General features: G+C 36.8%; 1 protein-coding gene across 1 annotated transcript; it reads left to right on the forward strand.

Moving 5' to 3' along the window:
* Positions 1 to 1,136: 1,136 nt before the first annotated feature.
* On the forward strand, positions 1,137 to 23,314 carry ccnf (cyclin F). Its single transcript, XM_059348300.1, has 17 exons — positions 1,137 to 1,348; positions 2,784 to 2,935; positions 4,373 to 4,479; positions 4,581 to 4,648; positions 5,849 to 6,045; positions 7,176 to 7,229; positions 7,642 to 7,746; positions 8,720 to 8,797; positions 11,346 to 11,500; positions 11,845 to 12,009; positions 12,536 to 12,659; positions 14,328 to 14,508; positions 14,665 to 14,752; positions 17,015 to 17,114; positions 18,349 to 18,482; positions 19,595 to 19,773; positions 20,574 to 23,314. The coding sequence occupies exons 1-17, from the start codon at positions 1,336 to 1,338 to the stop codon at positions 21,023 to 21,025; spliced, it is 2,352 nt and encodes a 783-aa protein (XP_059204283.1). The 5' UTR covers positions 1,137 to 1,335; the 3' UTR covers positions 21,026 to 23,314.
* Positions 23,315 to 23,436: the final 122 nt, after the last annotated feature.

Below are 23,436 nucleotides of genomic sequence, written 5' to 3' on the forward strand. Positions count from 1 at the left end.
CACAAAAGTGTTCATCCTTGATTTTGAAGATTTTTGAAATAATTTTTCAAAATATCAATATCTACGTAGGACGTGTTGCAGCATTGCTCTGTTTCTGATCGGACGCCTTTTAGGGGAGCTCCGCCCCATTGTGTGATAGGCCTACACCTGGTCAGTAACACAATTCACTCTGGATTTCCACCCTGACTCATCTCATCTGGAAGTCTATTTAGCCTACCTATCTTTAGGAGTTTTAAAGTGCGCTACAAGGTTCGATTTTCAAATAATATTCGAATAGTTTCCAGCGAATATCAATGTTCAATGTGTATGTGCTGGATGGTGTGGTACCTTATGAAAAGTAAGTGTTTTATGGAGTTGTAGACATCGTAGCAGTCTGCATAGCCACAATATATGAAACACAATAGTTATCAATCAATCTACACATTCCACAACACACCTAATAACTCTTACTCACATTATTCACATTCATCTGTTTGTGCTGCATGTAAACGTATTCCCTCCTATATCTGTGTCTGTATATATGTCTAAAAGTTTATTTTTCTTAAAATAACTATTTCTGTGTCTCTTTATATCTTAAAGTACATCCATGTATTACCCAATATACACTTTGTATATTAACACTACGCAAGAGTATTACACCTCATTGTACATCCCACTTTCACACACAACCTCATTTGGCCATAATGTAAAAAATCTACTTAATCTCCCACTATACGAATACATACTTCCCACGGGCTCTGCACCAGTAATACAAAAATCTACCTAGGAGCAAACTGTGCGCCTGTCCCTTTAAACAGTGTACCTTTAAACGGCATTTCCTGTCCAACTACATTTCCCACAATCCACGGTAAATAAGTGGATCTGTGGACTTGCGTCATAATCAGGTCAACAAATCAAATGCAGCCACTGGCGAGCGCGTAGTTCGAAAAGGCGTCACGTTGTCCAATGAGCTTCTGATATTTTACAGTTTATAAAATCTGGCCAATCGGTGCCACCATTCTTTACGCTGACCAATCAAAGGGCTACTATGTAGTGGGTGGGCGTCACCGAGCCTGACCAATCAGATTGAATGTGGTGTTTAAACGGTAAACATGGGCGGTTCTTCAGTCGCTTTGGGGGCGGGGCCAACAAGAGAGGACGCGTGCTTGAATTTGAATTCAGGCGAGAGCTAACAACTTGTTCACATATTAGTCAAATACTACAGCACAACAGAAGCAGCGAGCTTTAATTTAACTCCCTAATCTAATTGTTTATTATAGAATAGTCTGTACGTTTGTGTGTGTTACGTTTAAATCGCTGCTCAGTGCTGTTTGAGAAGAGATCACTACACTTGCAATGAAAGCGGGCGGTAAGTACATGATAATAACTCGCTACTAATACTTTAACTAGCTTTTACTTTTCAGAAATATGGGCATGACTTAGTGTAACGCAAGTGTTTGCGGACGTGTGTTTAAATTCTGGCAATTTGACCGAATTAGCTCTGGTTACTAGCTCCTAGACAACTCTAATCAAACGTTAACCGGGGTAAAGTTCCTCCTCTAAGATACTGTAACTTAGTTTAAAAAGGCAGCGGATATTTCAGTAAAACGTGCCTCCTTCTAGCACGGTACGTGTTTGTGGTAATCAAAATCAATCATATAATGTTTAACTTTATGAGACGTAGTTGTAATTTAACTTTAGTTGCATCTGTAACACGGGAGGGAAATTTGGGCGCTCACTTGGTTTGACTCTCCCCCAGTCTGATGCTGCCTTCACCATCCTGTCTCTAAATCCTCACAACACTTACTAAGTGGTGATGTTTGCTTATTTTTATACTTTCTAAGGCCATCAGCTTTGTAGTTATTTCAACATTTCCGCATTCAAACAGAGGGTTTGACTAGACCACCCGCAGATGCCTTACGTTAGGAGTTTTGAATGTGGAGCCATAACCTTCTGCCTTACTACCCTGTTAAAATAATCGCTTTAATCATTTTTTCAAGTTTTGCAGGAAACACAAAAAACTTAATTGATCATTTCACTCAAAAAGGATGGCTATTGGCATAGTAATAACACTGTGTGTAAATTATGTAACCTAAGAGGAAAAAAAATGACTTAGGCAATTTTTTGAACATGCCTTTGTGACTTAAGCAAGATATGGTAACACTTTATTTTGAAGGTGTCTACATAAGAGTGACACAAGCCTGTCAGAAACATGACATGACAAGTATCATGAGCATTAATGTTACTTCAGAGTGACATTAATGTTCATGACACATCCCATGTCATGTTTATGACACACTCATGTCACTCTTATGTAGACACCTTCAAAATAAAGTGTTACCATATCTTGCTTAAGTCACAAAGGCATGTTCAAAAAATTGCCTAAGTCATTTATTTCTCTTAAGTTACATAATGACATAGGCCATTATCTTAAAGGGGTAAAATCACATGATCTAATCAACTGAGGATGTAGGTGATTTTTTTTTACCATAGGTGGCCGGCATCATGAGATTTAGGCAAAAAAAAAACCAATTTTGACGAAAAATGCGATTATTTTAACAGTGTGGCTATATCTGCCAGCCACACACCTTCTTTAAATGAAGTGCAAATATTTGTTTGACATTAATGTGAGAGTTAGTTCTTAGCTCTGCACCAAGATGTGAAATGCTTTTGAGGTGTGAGTGTGCAGTCCAAACACTATGCTGTGTCTTGCACTGAATACAAGAAGCTTGCTGAGTAATTGAATTCTTTCTTGTTAACATTGTATAAAGTGTCTAACTTTTAACTACCCTTCCTGTCAGCAGTCCACTGCCGTTGTTCAAAATGCTACTCGGTTCCGGCCAGGAAGCGGGTCCGTAAGCGAACTCCAGCCCTCACCTTGCTGTCTCTACCTGAGGAGGTCCTCCTCTGTGTGTTCCAGTGCCTCTCTGCTGAAGACCTGCTGTCTGTCAGAGCAGTGAGTGAACTTACTGTACACACTGTAATAGGGTTGTCATGATACTAAAATTTTCACCTCGATACCGATACTCAGGAAAATATTCGATACTCGATACCATTTTCGATACCACCAGGATAAAAACAAAGACCCCAAAATTTAACAGAAATATTTTTATTAACAAGAAAAATGCAACATGTAAAAATTAACAGAACCACAGGTTAAATATTTATAATTAAAAACAGTTGTGCAAAAAGAAACTGCAACTATGATAACAAGCTTCAGGTCTAAGTGGTGCAAAAAATAAGGGGGACGGGGGGTATCGATACTTTTGAAAATGAGTATCTTATCCGGATACAACGTTTTAGTATCGATACTTTTTTGAGTATCGATAGTTTTGACAACCTTACACTGTAACACTACTACACAACCTCTAGCACAGACGTGGGCATTAGGCAGCCCAGGGGCCACATCTGGCCTGCATGAGGTAACCAGGACCTTAGAGATTAGGACAACCACAGTGCTTTTATTTTGACGGCGATTTCCGTATATGCATGCATGCATACCCACCTGCACAGAAATGCATTCAACATAAAGTCTGAGTTACCTCGGTACCTCGTCAAAAACCCGTATTTCTTTTTGCATAAAGTTAATAAATTGCTGGTTTACTTCATAACATACATGCTACATATTGTTTTTGTGGTTTAATTTTAGTTGTGTTTAAAATAAACGGAAAAGTGAGATGATTGGAGTTTTTATGGCTATATTTGACATTAACATTGTCTTACATAACATGTATTCTTACCAGTAGCAGCTCAAAACCAGAATCATTTAATACATTTTTATAAAGGAATTATATTATTATTGAGCAGAATTTGTTTCATAGTTTTGGTCCGGCCCTCTGCAACCTTTGCAGAATCTCATGTGGCCCCTTTGGGAAATTAATGGTAACGCTTTCTAATGAGGTCCTTAATAACCATTAATTAACAAGTAATAAGGCATTGTTCTCGCTTTAGATCCGGTAGTTGCAAAAAGCATAGTTAACTTATAGTTAACTTATAATAGATGAGCAATAAAGTATATTTTAATATCAATAAGCAAACAAAATAAGATTAATAAAGGCATGGCAAAGACATGATGGGTGGGTCATGGGTGTTTGTAATGCCATTATTAACACTTATATAAGCTTATAAACACACAATAATGTTAATAAGCATCTTGTAAGGACTTACAAGGGCCTTATGACTTGTTAATTAATGGTTATTACAAGGACCTTAATATAAAGCGTTACCAATAGTTTTGGTCCGGCCCTCTGCAACCTTTGCAGAATCTCATGTGGCCCCTTTGGGAAATGAATTGCTCTAGCATGTATGTGCCATTTCACCTCAGATTTGTTCTGGCTCTGGCATCTTGCCGCCACCTGATTGTTGGGACTAAATGTGTTGACCTCTGTTACAGGTTCACTCCCAGCTGCGGGACATTGTTGACAACCACTCCAGCGTGTGGGCGAGGGTCAGTTTCAAAGACACGTGGCCATCCCCCAACACCTTATGGCTGTTTGAAAGGTACAGTTGCATTTGTCAAAAAATACCAATCAAAATACTGATGTGTTGTTTATATTTTGTGTGATTTTTTTTTTTAACCAAAAACATCTCTCCTCTTTCAGAGCTGCAGAGAAAGGGAATTTTGAAGCTGCTGTGAAGCTAGGGATTGCTTATTTGTACAATGAAGGACGTAAGTTAAACTCTACACCACTCATTCATTCAAACATTTATTTGGTTCATACGGGTGCTTCCAATCCTTGAAAATGCTTAAATTTTAACACCTCTGATGAAGGCTACAGTGGCAAGGTAGCCCAAACTTGTAAGGTACAAGAAAATATTTTGCTTTATTGGCCTTGTATAGAGAAACAGTGTAAAAAAAATAATTGAATTTTGTATATTTAAGGTTTGAAAAGTGCTTGGATTTTGGATAAAATGCTTGAAATTTTTACTGCATTTCTTGTGCAATCTGACTATAGATAATCACAAATTCAATGAAAAAATACTAAATTGAATATTGAGATTAGCAAACTGTACTTTTGGTTGTTAAAAGTGTAAAACCGTCGCTGTTGGTATGGTTGAGTGAAATTACCCCTTTAAGCATGTAAGTACTCATCTAAAACATGCAACTTACAACCGTTTTAAGGTCCTAGAAAAGCTTGAAAATGGACCTAGAAAGTCCTAGAAAAGTGCTTGAATTTGACCGCTCAAAAAGTATACAAACCTTGATTCAGGGTTCATACGTATGCTTGAAATCCTTGAAAATGCTTGAATTTAAATGTATTTTCAAGGTTTAAAAGGTGCTTGGATTTTGGATAAAGTGCTTGTAAATGCTTGAAATTCTTCCTGTATTTCTCTTGCAATCTGACTATATCCATCTATAGACTATAGATCAGAGGTCTCAAACTCAAATTACCTTGGGGCCGCTGGAGACACAGAATTACCAAAAAAGATACAAAATGACCCAAAAAGACACAAAATGACCAAAAAAGACACAAAATTACAAAAAAAGACACAACATTTTTTTTAAAAAAGACACAGAATTATTAAAAAATGCAATCTGACTATATCCATCTATAGACTATAGATAATCACATGTTCAATGTAAAAAATAATGAGTAGCCTATCTGAAATGAAGACCGTTCCTCCTAAAAGTGTAATACCATCGCTGTTGGTATGGTTCAGTGAAATCTCCCCCTTTTAGTATATAAGTACTCATCTAAAACATGCGATTTACAACAGGTGTAAGATACTGGAAAAGCTTGAAAATGGGCCTATAAAGTCCAAGAAAGGTGCTTGAATTTGACCACTGCTAAAGTGTATGAACCTTGATTTATTGAGAATATGTTTGCCAGTGATTGCAGCTCCTCACCTCCTTGTTTTCCTCCTCCAGCGTTGCTGAGCGATGAGGGGCGAGCGGATGTGTGTGGTCGTAAGGCCTCCCACTTCTTCAGCCTGGCAGAGAGCCTGCACTCTCCCACCACGGATCCCTTCATCTGGGTGTTCATCCGTCCTCCGTGGTCGCCCACCGGCAGCTGCTGCAAGGCCGTGGTGTTCGACCGGCTCAAGGCTGAGTGTGACAGCAACGCGGTAGGCTTTTGCTATTTTAGAGGTCAAGGGAATGTGCTTTCTTTGAAACCAAGAGCTTTGAACAGTTCACTCGAGTCAACAAGTGATAAGGCAGGGTTCATATGGGTGCTTGAAATCCTTGAAAATGCTTGAATTTAAATGTTGTATTTTCAAGGTTTAAAAAGTGCTTGGATTTTGGATAAAGTGCTTGTAAATGCTTGAAATTCTTACTGTATTTCTCTTGCAATCTGACTATATCCATCTATAGACTATAGATCAGGGGTCTCAAACTCAAATTACCAGGGGGCCGCTGGAGACACAAAATTACTAAAAAAAAGACACAAAATTATTAAAAAAGACACAAAATGATTTAAAAAAGACACAACATTATTAAAAAAGACATCATTATTTTAAAAATACATAAAATTACCAAAAAAGACACAAAATTACCAAAAAAAAGACACAAAATGACTGAAAAAACACTAAATTACTTTAAAAAGACACAAAATTACCAAAAAAAAGACACAAAATGACTGAAAAAACACTAAATTACTTTAAAAAGACACAAAATTATTTTTAAAAAAGACACAGAATTATTTTTTAAAAAGACACAAAATTACCAAAAAAAGACACACAATTATTTAAAAAAACACAAACAAAATGACCCAAAAAAGACCCAAAATTACCAGAAAGACACAAAATGGCAAAAAAGACACAAAATGACCCAAAAAAGACACAAAATGACCAAAAAAGGCACATAATTATTTTTCTAAAAAGACACAAAATTACCAAAAAAAGTAATTAAAGGGACCTTTAAAGGGACCATATCAAGTTGGGGGCCACAAAATATCATCAAGAGGGCCACAATTGGCCCGCGGGCCGCAAGTTTGAGACCCATGTTCAACTATTGTTGTGCATCAAAGGGTAACTGATACCCAGCCTTAAAATTCATTATTTTTGTTTTGTGTCTGGCCTGCAAAGCTTCACTGTCTTTGTCACCGCAGCACCCAATAACGCTCCAAACAGGGCCGATATTCTTTTATTGCTCAGTGAAGATGCTGCTGTGCCATAAATTGTTGATATGGAATATTATGCAAATGATTCTGCAGCGAACAACAGTGTTGATCATTTTATTCCTCTCCTCTCTGCAGGAGAAGAGAGGACCCCTGTTGCACTGTTTGGCCAGAGTTTTGCAGCTGTTTGAGGTGAGTGTGAGTTCAGTCTGCCTGGGTGTGGTTAGCTCAGTTTCTGTTAGCCTCTCATCAGTATTTAGCTCTGTGCTGCTGTCACAGGGGCCTGTCTGACTCATTATTAACAGCACAGATGGGATACTTGTTGTTTTCTACTTTCTTCATATTAACACAGCTGTTGCAGCACTCCCTATTAATTCCTCTGACTCATAACTCCAGTGTGCTTATTTTTTTTTTATGAATAGTTTGACAAATGACTTCACACTGTTTACATTGAATTGTGTGTTTTTCAGTATCATGACGCACAAGAAATGACATGTAGATGAGACAATGTTGGACTCCTTTTTTAGCATCAAGAAAAGAGCTTTTTGCCAGTTTTCTTCGTAACATTTGTCATTCACACCTTGAACCTCGTTGCCTCCTCCAGGGTGACTCAAGACATTCGGAGGCCATATCTATGCTGGAGGAGTCATCCCAGGCCGGCTGTCTGCAGAGCTCCTATCTGTTGTGGGAACAAAACCGGAAAGCAGCTGTGAGTCTGAAGCTCTCCTTTAGTTTTCTGATCCAGATTTGTTGTTGGATACGTTGTCGTTGAAATCCTTGAAAATGCTTGAATTAAAAAGTTGTATTTTCAAGGTTTTTGAAAAGTGCTTGGATTTTGGATAAAGTGCTTGAAAATGCTCGAAATTCTTACTGTATTTCTCGTGCAATCTGACTATAGATAATCACATGTTCACTGAAAAAAGATACTAAATTGAATATTAAGATTAACAAACTGTATTGGTTGTTAACCCATTTAGGCCTGAAACGCCTGGAAAACCTCTGGGCGATTTTAAAATAACCCCCTAAAACCTGAAGTTTTTCTGGAAATTCAACAGAAGTATCAACTCTTCCTACTAAATAATAGATTTTTCAGCCTCTGTAGCAGATAGAAATGAAATTCAAAAAGTATTTGAGAGCTTATAGCTGTAATATCTGAGCTCCCTCCGCTATAGTCGTCTTCCACCATGATTTCAAAGTTCTGGAAAAATCCCATGATGCATTGCGACACTCCCACATGTATTCTGATGCATTTCATTGGCCAAGAGACCGAAAATAGATGGAAAAAACTACAAATACTACAAAACGACGTATCCGATTTCCTGGCTTTAATGGTAGAAATGCGGAAATGCTTCCCCGGCTTAATTGGGTTAAAATCGTAATACCATTGCTGTTGGTATGGTTCAGTGAAATCTCCCCCTTTTAGTATGTAAATACTCATCTAAAACATGCAACTTACAACAGGTGTAAGATACTGGAAAAGCTTGAAAGTGCTTGAATTTGACCACTGAAATAGTGTCTGAACCCTGTTTATTGTTCTGGGCTTCTGTACTGTGTCGACCACTGCCACGTTTGTTTATAGTTAAATTTGATTAAATTAAAACTCCCTGAATTGACAATTTAAATTTTTTATTGTGTGAAAAATATTTTACAGGTATGATCATTGTTTTCTATTGAAATTTCAGATGGCAGACCCAGGCAGGTACCTCCAGTGTATCCGAACCCTCAGGGACTATGCTGTGAAAGGATGCTGGGAGGCTCAGGTGTGTGAAATTGTCATTATATTTATTTTTTTATTTTTTTTATTTTGAAACACATTTACATACAAGACATACAATACATATCTTGAATGTATAATTCAGCCGTTTCCATAAACTATTAACTCCATGACAGAGAACAGAAAAATAGGAAAATATATGGTAGCAATAGAAACTTATCTATAAAATATTAAAATTAAAGGAAAGAGAAAAATGATATTTTATCATAAACTTGGTCAATAAATAATGATGTTTTAGTAACGTAATGAATGGTTCCAATTTAATATATTTTCCTTTTTTTAAAATAAAAAATTTCCCCAGAAGCGCAATGGTGTTCAACAACATATTTTGTTGTCATTATATTTATGCAACATGATACAAAAAGTGTCCGTCTTTTGACTGCCTTTTTTCATCATGTTTCATTTCTCTTTTTCATTTCCCACTCCTTCATTTGTGCAGAGCTGCAAGTTGTTCTTATTGAAGTGTTATTAGGCAGTTTCAAGAGGGCTTGACAGCTGTTGACTTATTGTTTTCCTCATCTCAATTTTAAAGCTTTTTCCAAGCTGCACAGAGATATGACTCATCCAAATCACAAGCTCTGTGTGGAAAAAAAAGAAGTTTGTTTTAGCAGAGCTAAAAGGGTGGAGCTTGTGCTTGTGAACTGTGGCTCACAAGTGCAATAGGTGACATTATGTGCATCATCTTACACAGTGTATTGTGCATGCACCAAGCTGTAATCCCTGTACTGTACCGTGACAGTTCAGCACATATAAACACACCATTACAGCCCTACTTTTTACTGTGATCCATTCAATAAGCTTTCGAGCTGATTTAAAGAAAAAAAAAACGTAACCTTCTGGAGTCTCCAAAAGCGCCAAAGCATGGCTTCTTCATCACATCCAGACATAAAAACAAAGCAGACCAAAAAAGACACAAAATAACTAAAAAAAAAAAAAAAGACACAAAATGACCGAAAAAGACACAAAATGAGAAGACAGAATAACCAAAAAAACCCCCACAGAAGACACAAAATGACAAAAAAAAAACAAACACAAAATGGCCAAAAAAGAGACAAAATCACCCAAAAAAGAGAGAAAAAAACAAAAATGACCAAAATGACTTACAAAGACATGAAAAGGATTTTAAAAAATGGACAAAATAGCCCAAGACTCCATAGAGTTAAATTTTATTTCAATTTTTGCAGCTAATACAGACATATATATTTACAAATTCACATTTAGTCTGCTGTTTTCCAATTGTGATCTGCTTAATACAGCATTAAAGTATATACATCAGGTCAAATATGCAGAAATTATATGGTTAAACAAAAGTAACACAAACAAACAATAAGTTTGCTTCTGTACTTATTTCCTCCCATCCATCTTGCTGTATACATATGTTAATTTCGTTTTCCCATTTTTCTTTAATCTGAAGAGTTTCTTTGGAATTCATATCTAAAAATATTTTGTAAAAATGACCAATACGTTTCTTACTTTCACCACCAATTTGTAATTTTATCAAGAATTCTTCAATTGGGGTGGGCTCTAGGATTGTTTTTTTTTTTTATTATTTTTTTTTTTTTTTTTGTGAGAGCACTATCATACAGTGCTTACTTTCAGACAATATACAATAGTATTTCTGCCACTCACAATCAAGGTTTTTTGTTTACAAAACAAGATACAGAAAGTTACACGTATTACATTTGAGAACTTTGAACAAACTGGGAAAGGTAGACATATGTAAAAGAGCAAATAGAAAAAAGAAAAATAAATTATCCACCATGGAGTTTCAAAATGAAATAAAAGTAATACAAACTAATCATTAGACCCAATAAAACATAGTACAATGTTACAGTACAAAACAGCAGTACAGGGTCAGGGCTCTAGGATTTTAATCCATTCAATAAGCTGTTGAGCCGTTTCAAGCCAATCTGAAATATATTTCTTTTAAACCAGGGGTCTCAAAGTCAAATTACCTGGGGGCCGCTTGAGGCAGTATCAAAATGACCAAAAAAGACACAAAATTACTAAAAAAAAGACACAAAATGACCAAAAAAAGACACAATATGACTAAAAAAGACACAAATTACAAGAAAAGCACAAAATGACTGAAAAAAACTAAATTACTTAAAATAGAAACAAAATGACCAAAAAAAGACAGAATTACTAAAAAAGACACAAAGTTATTAAAAACAGACACAAAATTATTTAAAAAATACACAAAATTATTTAAAAAATACACAAAATTATTTAAAAAATACACAAAATTATTTAAAAAAATACACAAAATTACCAAAAAAAGACACACAATTACCAAAAAAGACACAAAATTATTTAAAAAAGACACACAATTATTAAAAAAGACACAAAATTACCCAAAAAAGTAATTAAAGGGACCTTCCACACACAACACAGTAAAGTACCATTCATATTAAACTCACATTAAACTTTCATATCAAGGTGGGGGCCACAAAATATCGTCACGGGGGCCGCAATTGGCCCCCTGGGCCGCAAGTTTGAGACCCCTGTTTTAAACGTTGTCTTTCTTTCCTCAGCTCTCCCTGGCCAAAGTGTGCAGCAGTGGGAATCCTCTGGGTCTGGAGCCAAAAGCCTGCTCTGACCTGGTGGCTCAGCTCTTCAGCTCCACTAGGCCGGCATCACGACCCTGCGCTCAGGGCGTCCTGAGACGAGGCATTAAGGACACAATGAGGTAGACAGGACAGGGACAGAAACCTTCCCCTCATATTACTGGCATGATTACAGTCTGCCGGTGAATAATATCTTTTGAGACAATCCAATTTCCCTGTTAGTCACTGCGATGACTCACTGTTTTTTGATCATCGTGTCTTCCTTTAATAACGTTACCGAAGAGTAGATGAAACGCAACATCAGCACAATCAGTTTTAAAGAGAATAGAGTTGAACCTTTCAGCCTGTAAGGCAGGGGTTTGGCCATCTAGTCAGATATTTAACATGGTATAATGTCTGCTAGTTTACCGCTCTAAGGCATGAGGCTGAAGGAGTTTAACGTTCTGCTCTCTCTCTGCTGGCCCAGATACATCCTGGTGGACTGGCTCGTGGAGGTGACCACCATGAAGGATTTCTCCAGCCTCACGCTGCATGTGACTGTGGGCTGTGTGGACCGCTACCTGGCCCTGCGCTCTGTCCCCAAGGCCCGCCTCCAGTTACTGGGAATCGCCTGCATGGTGGTTTGTACACGGTGAGAATGCACACATGCTTCATCTCTGACATGTTGATATGTTTTATTAACATATTAGCAGGGGTCTCAAACTCAAATTACCCGAGGGCCGCTGGAGGCAGTATCAACATGACCAAAAAAGACACAAAATTACTAAAAAAATACTTTAAAAAGACACAAAATTACTATTAAAAAAAAGACATAAAATGACAGAAAAAAATACTTTAAAAAGACACATTACCAAAAAAAAGACACAAAATTACTAAAATGGCATGGTGAAGATCTTTTAACAGATTTTTAAAGGACATAATTGCCCAAGATTTCCGAGGGTTAATGTAATTGCTGTAATATACGGGTACCTGCTTTGAGGCTTGAGGATTTTTTTAGGCTCTTTTGAGAAGTTTAAAGTATTGTAAAGCTGGTTTTAAAGGGAAAATTAATCATCCAGACTTGCAGGATGTCTAAAAATATTTATATATATCCTGATATTTATAATACTTATTTTTTTTTAAACTTTTGGGACAATGTTTGACTCTTTGTTTTTCAGCTATATGAGTAAAGAAATCCTGACGATACGTGAAGCTGTCTGGCTCACAGACAACACCTACAAATATGAGGACCTGGTCCGAATGATGGGGGAGGTCGTCTCTGTGTTGGAGGGGAAGATCAGGGTGAGTGCAACAAATATGCATTATGTAAAGTAGGGATGCACGATATTATCGGCACGTTATCGGTATCGGCCGATATTGACTTTGAAATTAACTATCGGACATCGGCCAACATGCTGATATAATAAACCGATTAAATAATGTGGTGCTGCTTACTTGATTAAATGCACAACCTCTGCGCCTATGTCTGCCATATGTTTGGAATATTTTATTGTTTGCACATCTCCTCTCTGTTGCACCTTAAGCACATGTTTACTTATCATGTCAATTGTGAATTTGGCCAAATTTGCCCTGATTTTGGGTATTATTGTTATTGATTATCTCAGGGAGAGCAACATCCAAGTTTTAAGTAGGATGTTATCTTTTTGTATTTTATTTAAAAGCAATTGTCAAAAATAAGTATGCAGTTTTAAGCATCAAGTATTTTTCTTATTTTGCACAAGAAATTAATATTACATTACAAATGTGATAAGAGTATGCACCATTATACTGTATGCTGATTCCACTATAGAAAAGAGATGAAGATCTCTGCAATTAGTTGTGTGGGAAAAAATATAGGTATCGGAATTCGGCTAAATGAGTTGCAAAAAAATCTGAATATCGGCAAAAAATCCAATATCGTGCATCCCTAATGTTAAGTATTAAAGTGCCTCTAGAACCTGATAATGTAATAAATTCCCGATAATGTAATAAAGTGCATTTCCCAATAATGTAATACACTTTTTACCAATAATGTAATAAAGTATAACACCAAGCACGTTCAGATTTCAAGAAGCTGTTGAATGCATTCGGTTGTCATGGATACCTCGTTTGTGAAAAACGGTGAACGGGTCAAAAGTTAATAAACATTCAACTTTGACCTGTTGGTGGCGCTAGAGCTCTTGAGCTAGAGTTGATACACAGTATCACCACTTGAACCCAAGTAATGGGTGGTCTGCTGTTAAATTATTACAATATTGGGAAATTATTACATTATCAGGACTTGCGAAATGAAGGCTAACCTGATAATGTAATAACCTCCCATTAATGTTATACTTTATTACATTATTGGTAAAAAATGTATTACATTATTGGGAAATGCACTTTATTACATTATTGGGAAGTTATTACATTATCAGGTTTTATTACATTTTCAATGGACTCAAGTGCAGATTTTTATTACATTATCGGGGTTATTGCATTATCGGGAATTTATTACATTATTAGGTTCTACAAGGATGTAACAAAGGATGGCTATTGGCATAGTAACAACACTGTGTGTAAATTATGTAACTTAAGAGAAATAAATGACCTAGGAACTTATTGAAGTAGATATTATCCTCATTTTACCTGTTATATGTTATATATGCAACCTGTATTCATATTTGCAATATTTAAAATTCTGTGTTTTGAAACATAATTTTAAAGATCAGATTTTATGTTTCCTTCCAAAAATTTTGATCAAATAAGTCAAAGTTAAAAATTAATTATCAGGACATATATTTGTGAAGTTGCGCTGAAAAACACTTTATTACATTATCGGGAAGTTATTACATTATCAGGTTTTATTACATTTTCAATGGACTCAAGTGCAGATTTTTATTACATTATCGGGAATTTATTACATTACCAGGTTCTACAGTGCCAATAAAAAAAAATTGTGTAAACTAAATTTTAACATTCATGCCTCAGAGCCCCACACTGCTGGACTACGGGGAGGTCCTGCTGTCGCTGCTCCCTCTGGAGAGGCGGACGACTCACCTCTTCAGCTACATCTGCGAGCTGTCGCTGCTCTACTCGGCCCTCGCCGCGCCGCCGCCTTCCAAACTGGCCTGCGCCGTGCTGCTGCTTACACGAGCGCTCCATCACTATGGTAATAACACTGAACTAACAACTCGCGTACACACCAAAAAAATGCAGCATATCATCCTTTTTGACTTGTAAACCAAATAATCTTTTCAAACGAAATAGAATTTACGGCTTTATTTCATTGTTGAGTTTATGTTCTCTTTGACTTATGTCCCTGCAGCTCCCGTCTGGCCCAGCCAGTTAGTCGACTACACAGGCTTCTCCAAGCAAGACCTCAGCTCCCTCTCCGTGCTGCTCTATGTCAAGTGGTAAGCATCTCAAAGTGTGTGTGTGTGTGTGTGTGTGTGTTTTGACTCGATCGGTAGCCAAGCAATGGCTTTCTCTCATCCTCTGCCTCCCGACCCGACACCCAGTCTGTCAGGTCAGATCACATTCAGCACACCCGAGTCTTTTTCTTCAGTTCAAATGAAGCATTAAGCCACGTGGAGTTCAGTACTAGATTCTTGAGATATTCTTAAAAGGCAGGGTTCATATGGGTGCTTGAAATCCTTTTATCGACTAATTGATTAGTTGATTTAATCGACACGCCTGCAAAACAAGGTTTAAAAAGTGCTTGGATTTTGGATAAAGTGCTTTTAAATGCTTGAAATTCTCACTGTATTTCTCTTGCAATCTGACTATATCCATCTATAGACGATAGATAATCACATGTTCAATGTAAAAATAATAAGTAGCCTATCTGAAGTGAAGAATATTCCTCCTAAAAGTGTAACACCATCGCTGTTCGTTCGTTTCCGTTTATTTCGGTCAGTGCTTGTCATTAAAAGAGAAGTTACAAACCAGAAAAAAACATTGATCAAAGTAAACAATAAGTAAACAGAGAAAGAAAATTGATAATAGACATTTGGACCGAAAAGGCTGAAGCATAGCTTATTACGCCTACCCTGTTACAACTCAAGTTCATTTGAAAATTAAAAATGTACAATCTGTTATTTATTAATAAAAGAAATAAGCAGTCACAAAAGAGAGAAGCTGCTTGTTTTTTCTTTTGTTTTTTTTCTTCCCCTCCTCTTCCTTTCCTTTCCCTTCCTTCCCCCTCCCCTTCCTTCCTCTTCTCCTTTCCCTTCTTCCTCCTTTTTCCTTAAAAAAGAATAATAATAAGAAAAAAAATATAATAAAATAAAAAACTAAAAATAAAAGACAATTAAACATACAGAACAAAAGAAAACAAAAACATACTGTTGGTATGGTTAAGTGAAATCTCCTCCTTTTAGTATGTAAGAACTCATCTAAACATACAATTTACAACAGGTGTAAGATACTGGAAAAGCTTCAAAATTTACCTTGAAAGTCCTTTAAAAATGCTTGAATTTGACCACTGCTAAAGTGTACGAACCCTGATTAAGCCACACAGAGTTCAGTACTAGATTCTCGAGATATTCTTCAAAGGCAAATAAAAATACACTTCATCTGCTGCAGGTTAAGTCTCTCCTGGTGACCAATCAGTTCAAGTGGTTAGGACAAAAAGAAAAGAAAACCTTTAATCATTTCAAGAGGTGCAGTTTGTTTGTCCTCCTATAGCTGCTTCGCTGTTTGATCAGCCATGTCAGGAACATGTTCTGATTGGTGCATTATGTTTCTCAGTTGGATACTAACAGGACTGTTAAACCTCACCATTATCTAGATTGCATGTTTGTTCAGTGTGAATAATGTCTACTTACAGCTTAAAAGTTTCTTTAAATATTTAAGAAGAATGGCTCTTCACAATAAAAGAAAATACCATCAGGCTTGTTTAAAAAAAAAAAAAAAAGTGATTATGATTAGTTTTATTCATTCAACCATTAATTTATAGTACAAAAGCTTTTATTCTTATTAAAGCTTTTATTATTATTTCTTTATATTATTTTATTTTGGCCTTTTAACCTGTTTTTTTTAATCTTGTTGTACTATGTAGCACCTTGGGATTGCTTTTAACAATGAAAAGTGCTTTACAAATAAAATGTATTATTATTATTATTCTGGATGGGGAAGCACAGATATATTTCTATTGTCTGATTTGTTTCCTAACCTTGAATCACTCCGAACTACTGCTCCTCCATGAAGAGAGATAACAAGGATTGATTTGTGATCCGTAACCTGTTTTCAGCATGCTTGTATAGCCACATTGATTTGATGTAAGATGGTTTATAATGTCTAGCAACCAAGAAAATGGATGGCCATTAATGTATTAAAGTCAACATGAAGCCCAGAGAGAGCCGCAGACTCATAAGAGACAGTAGGAGGCATTTAGACTGTAGGTGGATAGGGAGGGGGGGTGTTGCTGTGTGTATGTGTGTGTGTGTGTGTGTGTGTGTGTGTGTGTGACCATCAGTAAACTGAGTCACAGGAACGTGCCTCAGGCTGAGTCACTTTGATAGGTGAGCATTGTATCGACAAACTGTAATTCTCAAATGGACAAGTAACAAGATTTGTCCCCAAGAGTTGATTACAGAGATGCAGCAAGCAAAGTGCATCAAACTCAGTCATTTTTCTTTTTTCTTTTCTTTCTTTCTTTCTCTCTGTCGCTTCAGTTTCAGTCAAGACGTTCCCAAAGATTACAGGCACGTGTCTCTTACTGGCGTCACGCAGCGGTTTGAAGACGAGGCTTACCAGAACATCAGCAAAGAAACGGTACTTTATTTGATCTTTTACTGCAGCTATAGGAGAAAAAACATCTCCGAATTTTATAATAGACATTCTCAACCTCGGGGTCCAGATCCCAATTGGGTTCGCGAGATGATTTCTGGGGATCGCCAAATCATTTTGGGCAAAAATATGAATGCACAAAATGAATATTAAATGACATAATTTCAGACAGGGAGGGGTTTTAGTTGTTGTCTGCTTCATTATTTGTCCAAAATCCGGCGTATCAACTGAGTTTGTATGATCTGAACTGTGAGATTCTGTTCAGTGAGCACAGTGGAAAAAATAAACAAACAAAAAGGGGGAAAAAAATGGCGCATTGTTGCTTTACTGCAGCTGCAGTTTGCTAGCAGCTAGCTGTAACTGATGCTGGAAAAATGGAGCAATGGCTGCAAAGAAAAGCTCCAGACTGGGTCAGCAGCAGCAGCAGGGGTCCCGAGGTCTACCAGCAGGAAGCTTTTCTTGCACAACAAAAAACGACACAGAATATCCACAGTGTGTCATTTGAAGTGCTGGCAAACGAAAGCTGAAACCAGTAAAACTGAAGAGACCAGAGGGGGGGCTGGGTAGGGGAGGACAACATGCATGTTATATTGGGGGTAGGGTTGTCACGATACTAAAATTTTCAACTCGATACCGATACTCAAGAAAATATTCGATACTCGATACCATTTTCGATACCACCAGGATAAAAACAAAGACCCAAAATTTAACAGAAATATTTTTATAAACAAGAAATATGCAACATGTAGAATTAACAGCATTGAACATTATAAGACAGGTGAAATTCTGAAGTAACTTTTGATTTTGATGAAACTGATATTGATGAAATTCTGAAATTGCTATTTTTTATTTATTTCTGTTGTTCTGATGTACTTCCTGGTACCTAATATGATGACCCACAGAAATTAATAAAATAAAATAAAAAAATAAAAAAGAATAAACAGAACCACAGGTTAAATATTTCTAATTAAAAACAGTTGTACAAAGAAACTGCAGCTATGATAACAAGCTTCAGATACTCGATACTTTTGAAAATGAGTATTGTATCCGGATACAAAGTTTTAGTATCGATACTTTTTTGAGTATCGATACTTTTGACAACCCTAATTGGGGGTTGCGACTCAAAAAGGTTGAGAACCGCTGTTTTATAGCACAGAAAAGTGTTTCAAAATTGTTTTTTAAAAATCTGAAACTGATATTATTTCACGGCCTCCACCAGGTGATGGATTTTAAAGAGCTGTGTCAGATCTTGGAGATTCCCGAGGTGGCGCCCCAGATGGAGCCTCCCAGTCCCACTGGTCAACCAGCAGACATCCACACCTTCCTCGCCTCTCCGTCCAGCACCAACAAGAGGTAAAGCAGCTTTTAACACACTGGCCCTCCTTAAAACACTTTAAGACTGCTGTTTTTTTTCATCCAGCTTTAAGAATTATTTAAATGCAATACCATGGACACTTGTGCAGTCAAATGCATAATGCAAAAATAGTCGACTGGCCTCTAGAAAACTTTATGGGTCTAATTACATTTTTCTGTTTCTTATTAAACAGTCCTGCTGTGAGCACTCTGCAGCTTACTGCACTTGCATTGCTTTCTTATGGCAAGGGGCCATTTGGCTGCTGTTGCTTTTACTGTGTTATATTGTCCAATATAACATTTTGTCTTGGTTTGCACTCTCACTTTAGCAATAATGCTTGTATTTCATACATCATTATTTTATCAAATCAAATAGCCTTTATTGTCATTATATAGACAACTATACCACGAAATTGAAAGTGCCACTGCATAAGGTGCATAGTAAGACAATCATAACACAAAACATGAGTAAAAACTTTTTTTTTTTTTAAAATACCGAGCTTAACGAGGACTTTATGTATTTATTATTAAAATAACAAACAGCTGTAATAGCTGCTTGGGAAATAGTTTTTTTTTTCCCCGGCAAACTTACTGCCTGTCAAACATTTGCAGATTTATTTAAAAAAAAAACACAAAAAAGCACAAAAAGTGACACATGTAAACGACAATATATTGAGTCCAGAAAAAAACCCAATCTTGTCCATTTTTATATATCGAACAATAAGTAGATATAGTAATTATCATGCCAGGCATACACACAGTCATTTATGTAAAGCATCTTTTAATATTTGAGGCGAAACAATCCCACCGTCATATTTGTTTGTTGTCTCCTGGCGTCTCATAGCAGACCAGCTAAGCTACCTAGCGCCTTGATAAGTCTATTGACTTTCTTGTGGAATAAATCAATCAAATCTTACTAACTCGCTAACTATGACCTGGCCAGTGCCCCCACCTCTCTCCCTGCTCATTATGGAGTTCTTGTATTATTGTTCTCCATAACAAACAGACACTTGAAGCATCTTGCCCAGAAGGTGTTTGTTTGTTTGTTTGTGCCATCTGTGAGTTGCTCCGGTGACTCACTGTAACTCACTGCTGCTCCACTTTCTCCCAAGGAGGCGCGATGATGCCATGCAGGCCCGCAGAGCCAGCTTCGTGGCCACGCCCACGGCCGAGCTGTCCAATCAGGAAGAGACGCTGCTGGGCGACATCCTGGACTGGAGCCTGGACACGTCCAGCTCCGGTTATGAAGGGGACCGGGAGGAAGAGAGCGAGGGAGAGAAAGACGCCGATTGTGAGTGTTGAGAAAAAGAAGGGAAAGGGGCTCAGACACAAGACACAAAATTACTTTAAAAAGACACAAAATGACTTAAAAAAGACACAAAGTGATTTAAAAAAGACACAAAATGACCAAAAAAGACACAAGATGACGAAAAAAAGACTCAAAATGACTTAAAAAAGTCACAAAATGACTTAAAAAATACACAAAATGATTTAAAAAAGACACAAAATGACCAAAAAAGACACAAAATGACCAAAAAAAGACTCAAAATGACCTAAAAAAGTCACAAAATTACTTGAAAAAGACACAAAATGCTAATTTAATCCACTGTTACTGGCAGAGTCTCAAAGGTGTTTCTCTGTAAAGCATATGAATGAAATAATTCTCTAATCACTAAAAAGACACAAAATGACTTAAAAAGACACAAAATGACTTAAAAAAGACACAAAATGACTAAAAAAATACACATAAAGACAAAAAAAGGCACAAAAAGACACAAAATGACCCAAAAAAAAGACTCAAAATGACTTAAAAAAAGATACAAAATGACCAAAAAAGACACAAAATGACTAAAAAAAGACACAAAATGACTAAAAAAAGACACAAAATGACTAAAAAAAGACACAAAATGACTAAAAAAATACACAAAATAACTAAAAAAGACATGAAAAGGATTCAAAAATAGCCCCAGACTCCATAGAGTTAACACAACTTAGACCAAAATGACAGATTCATGTATTTTATCACCTTTCTTTTCTTATTATCAATATTATTTTGAATGGTCATAAACCCCGAGCCTTCTCTTCCAACAGCTTCAATGATATCCATCAAACTGCAGCCGGTGACTGATGCCGACAGCAGGCAGGAGCACTGCAGAGCTCTGTCCAGTGACGAGGACAGCTTCTCGGAAGCAGAAGGGGACGTGAGCGAGGATCGCCGGGAAAACCAGGAGCCACTTTCCTTCTCCGCAGACCTCCACAGTTCAGGATACTCCTCTGTCCAGAGTGTCAGCCCCTCCTCCACCTGCTCCTCCTCCCTCATGCCTTGCACATTCAAGACCTTCACCACGTCCCTGGGGGCGGCCTCCGCCAACGCACAGCCGGGCTTCCGCCTCCTGGTGCCCATGCAGAGGCCTCGGGGCACGTCCAGACAACAAGTGAAGAGGAAGAACTCTGCAGCTCACAGCGGAGGCGAGGTGGAGAGAGAAGAGGAGGAGGAGGAAGGAGACAAGTATTCTGCCGACGCAAAGTTTCTGAGCCTATAGACGGTGTTTGTTCCAGACCTCCTGCTCAGTTAATGTCCCCCCCAGCACTTTTTGGTAACGCTTTATATTAAGGTCATTGTAATAACCATTAATTAACAAGTAATAAGGCCCTTGTAAGTCCTTACAAGATGCTTATTAACATTATTGTGTGTTTATAAGCTTATATAAGTGTTAATAATGGCATTACAAACACCCATGACCCACCCATTATGTCTTTGCCATGCCTTTATTAATCTTATTTTGTTTGCTTATTGATGTTAAAATATACTTTATTGCTCATATATTATATATCTAGTATGCTTTTTGCAACTACTGGATCTAAAGCGAGAGCAATGCCTTATTACTTGTTAATTAATGGTTATTAAGGACCTTATTATAAAGCGTTACCCACTTTTTTTTAAGTTCTCCATGCTGTTCCTCACTCCTTTCAGTCTGCACTGAGCCATCCATTGCCAAAAGATCAAAAAAAGACTTTTATACTTAAGACGAGTAAGGGAAAACCAATGAATAACAGAGGAACTTTCCTTCCTATTGCATTACATTTCATTTACACGTTTACAGGCAGGGCACAATGAAATACCTCCCATAAACCGAGAATCCCAGTCAGCTCAGAAAAACCACTGGAACAGGACTCGACTTTTTCCTCACGACCATTTTTCTGTCTCAGATCGGGGAATGGAACCTCACGGACTTTGTTTTTCATTGTTAATATCATATTGTGGTAAAACCTCAAACATTGCTGTCATTTTATTGAGATTGTTTTGGTTGTCATAGTTTCTGATACGCACTGTCTGTACAAGACTCTATCTTGTATTTGGTGAATGTCAACAACAGGTGACCACTGTCATCTAGTTGATGGAAATGTCTGAATCTGAAGTAGGGCTGGGCGATATGGACCAAAAGTCATATCCCGATATATTTAGGCCGAGTATCGATATACGATATTTATACAGGATTCGTACGGGTGCTTGAAATATTTGAAAATGCTTGAATTTAAATGTTGTATTTTCAAGGTTTAAAAAGTGCTTGGATTTTGGATAAAGTGCTTGTAAATGCTTGAAATTCTTACTGTATTTCTCTTGCAATCTGACTATATCCATCTATAGACTATAGATAATCACATGTTCAATGTAAAAAATATTTAGTAGCCTATCTGAAATGAAGACCGTTCCTCCTAAAAGTGTAATACCATCACTGTTGGTATGGTTACGTGAAATCTCCCCATTTTAGTATGTAAGTACTCATCTAAAACATGCAATTTACAACCGTTTTAAGGTCCTGGAAAAGCTTGAAAATGGACCTGGAAAGTCCTTGAAAAGTGCTTGAATTTGACCACTGCTAAAGTGTACGAACCCTATTTTTTTTATTGCAAAGTGAAAGCAAATGTTCAGTCAAAGCCAAATATGACATGTCACAAGTAGTTTAATTGAAACCGTTTATTTAAGTGAACATAAATACTGTATAACAACAGGAGTACTTTTTTTTTTTTAAATCAAAGCTCCATAAAGTGCACATTTAAATAAAAAAATATCTTAAATAAAAGCTGCAGCTTGCCTGGAGCAAGGATCACAGTGCACAATTTGAACTATATCGATATATGCGATAGGCTTGTCACGATACTAAAATTTTCAACTCGATACCGATACTCTGTACCATTTTGGATACCACAAGGATAAAAACAAAGACCCCAAAATTTAACAGAAATGTTTTTATTAACAAGAAAAATGCAATATGTAAAAATTAACAGAACCACAGGTTAAATATTTATAATAAAAAAACAGTTGTTCAAAAAGAAACTACAACTATAATAACAAGTTTCAGATACTCGATACTTTTGAAAATGAGTATTGTATCCGGATACAACATTTTAGTATCGATACTTTTTTAAGTATTGATACTTTTGACAACCCTGATATGCGATATGGTCTAATTCCATATCACATTTTAAAATATATCCATATATCGCCCAGCCCTAATCTGAAGCCTAAAAAAAAATATGATTGTATGAATTCCTCTTGTTCTGTTTTGTCCTTACTTCTAAGTGTGTTTGCCAAAGGTACTGTGCTGGTGTCATTTGTGTTTTCAGGGGCATCTACGTAATAGAAACCGAGCTGTGAAATTAATCTTTCAGTCTGCATCTTCTAGAGCAGCGGTTCTCAACCTTGGGGTCGGGACCCCATTTGGGGTCACGAGATGATTTCTGGGGGTCGCCAAATCATTTTGGAGGTCAGCTCTGTCTCCACTGTGTTAAAGTGTTCATGTGTTAATGTGTTTTAGTCTTTTTGGTCACTTAATGTCTCTTTTTTTTGTCATTTTGTGTCTTTTTTTTTGTCGTTTTGTGTTTGTTTTGTTTAGTAATTTTGTGTCTTTTTTGGTCATTTTGTGTCTTTTTTTTGATCATTTTGTCTTTT

This window comes from Centropristis striata, chromosome 13 (genome assembly GCF_030273125.1).
Source record: "Centropristis striata isolate RG_2023a ecotype Rhode Island chromosome 13, C.striata_1.0, whole genome shotgun sequence".
Lineage (NCBI taxonomy): Eukaryota > Metazoa > Chordata > Actinopteri > Perciformes > Serranidae > Centropristis > Centropristis striata.

Excerpts from the sequence above, each read along its gene's own strand:
- ccnf (XM_059348300.1), top strand. Across the intron at positions 4,480-4,580 it reads ACCTTATGGCTGTTTGAAAG|AGCTGCAGAGAAAGGGAATT; the intron begins GTACAGTTGCAT and ends CTCCTCTTTCAG. Across the intron at positions 19,774-20,573 it reads GGGAGAGAAAGACGCCGATT|CTTCAATGATATCCATCAAA; the intron begins GTGAGTGTTGAG and ends CTCTTCCAACAG.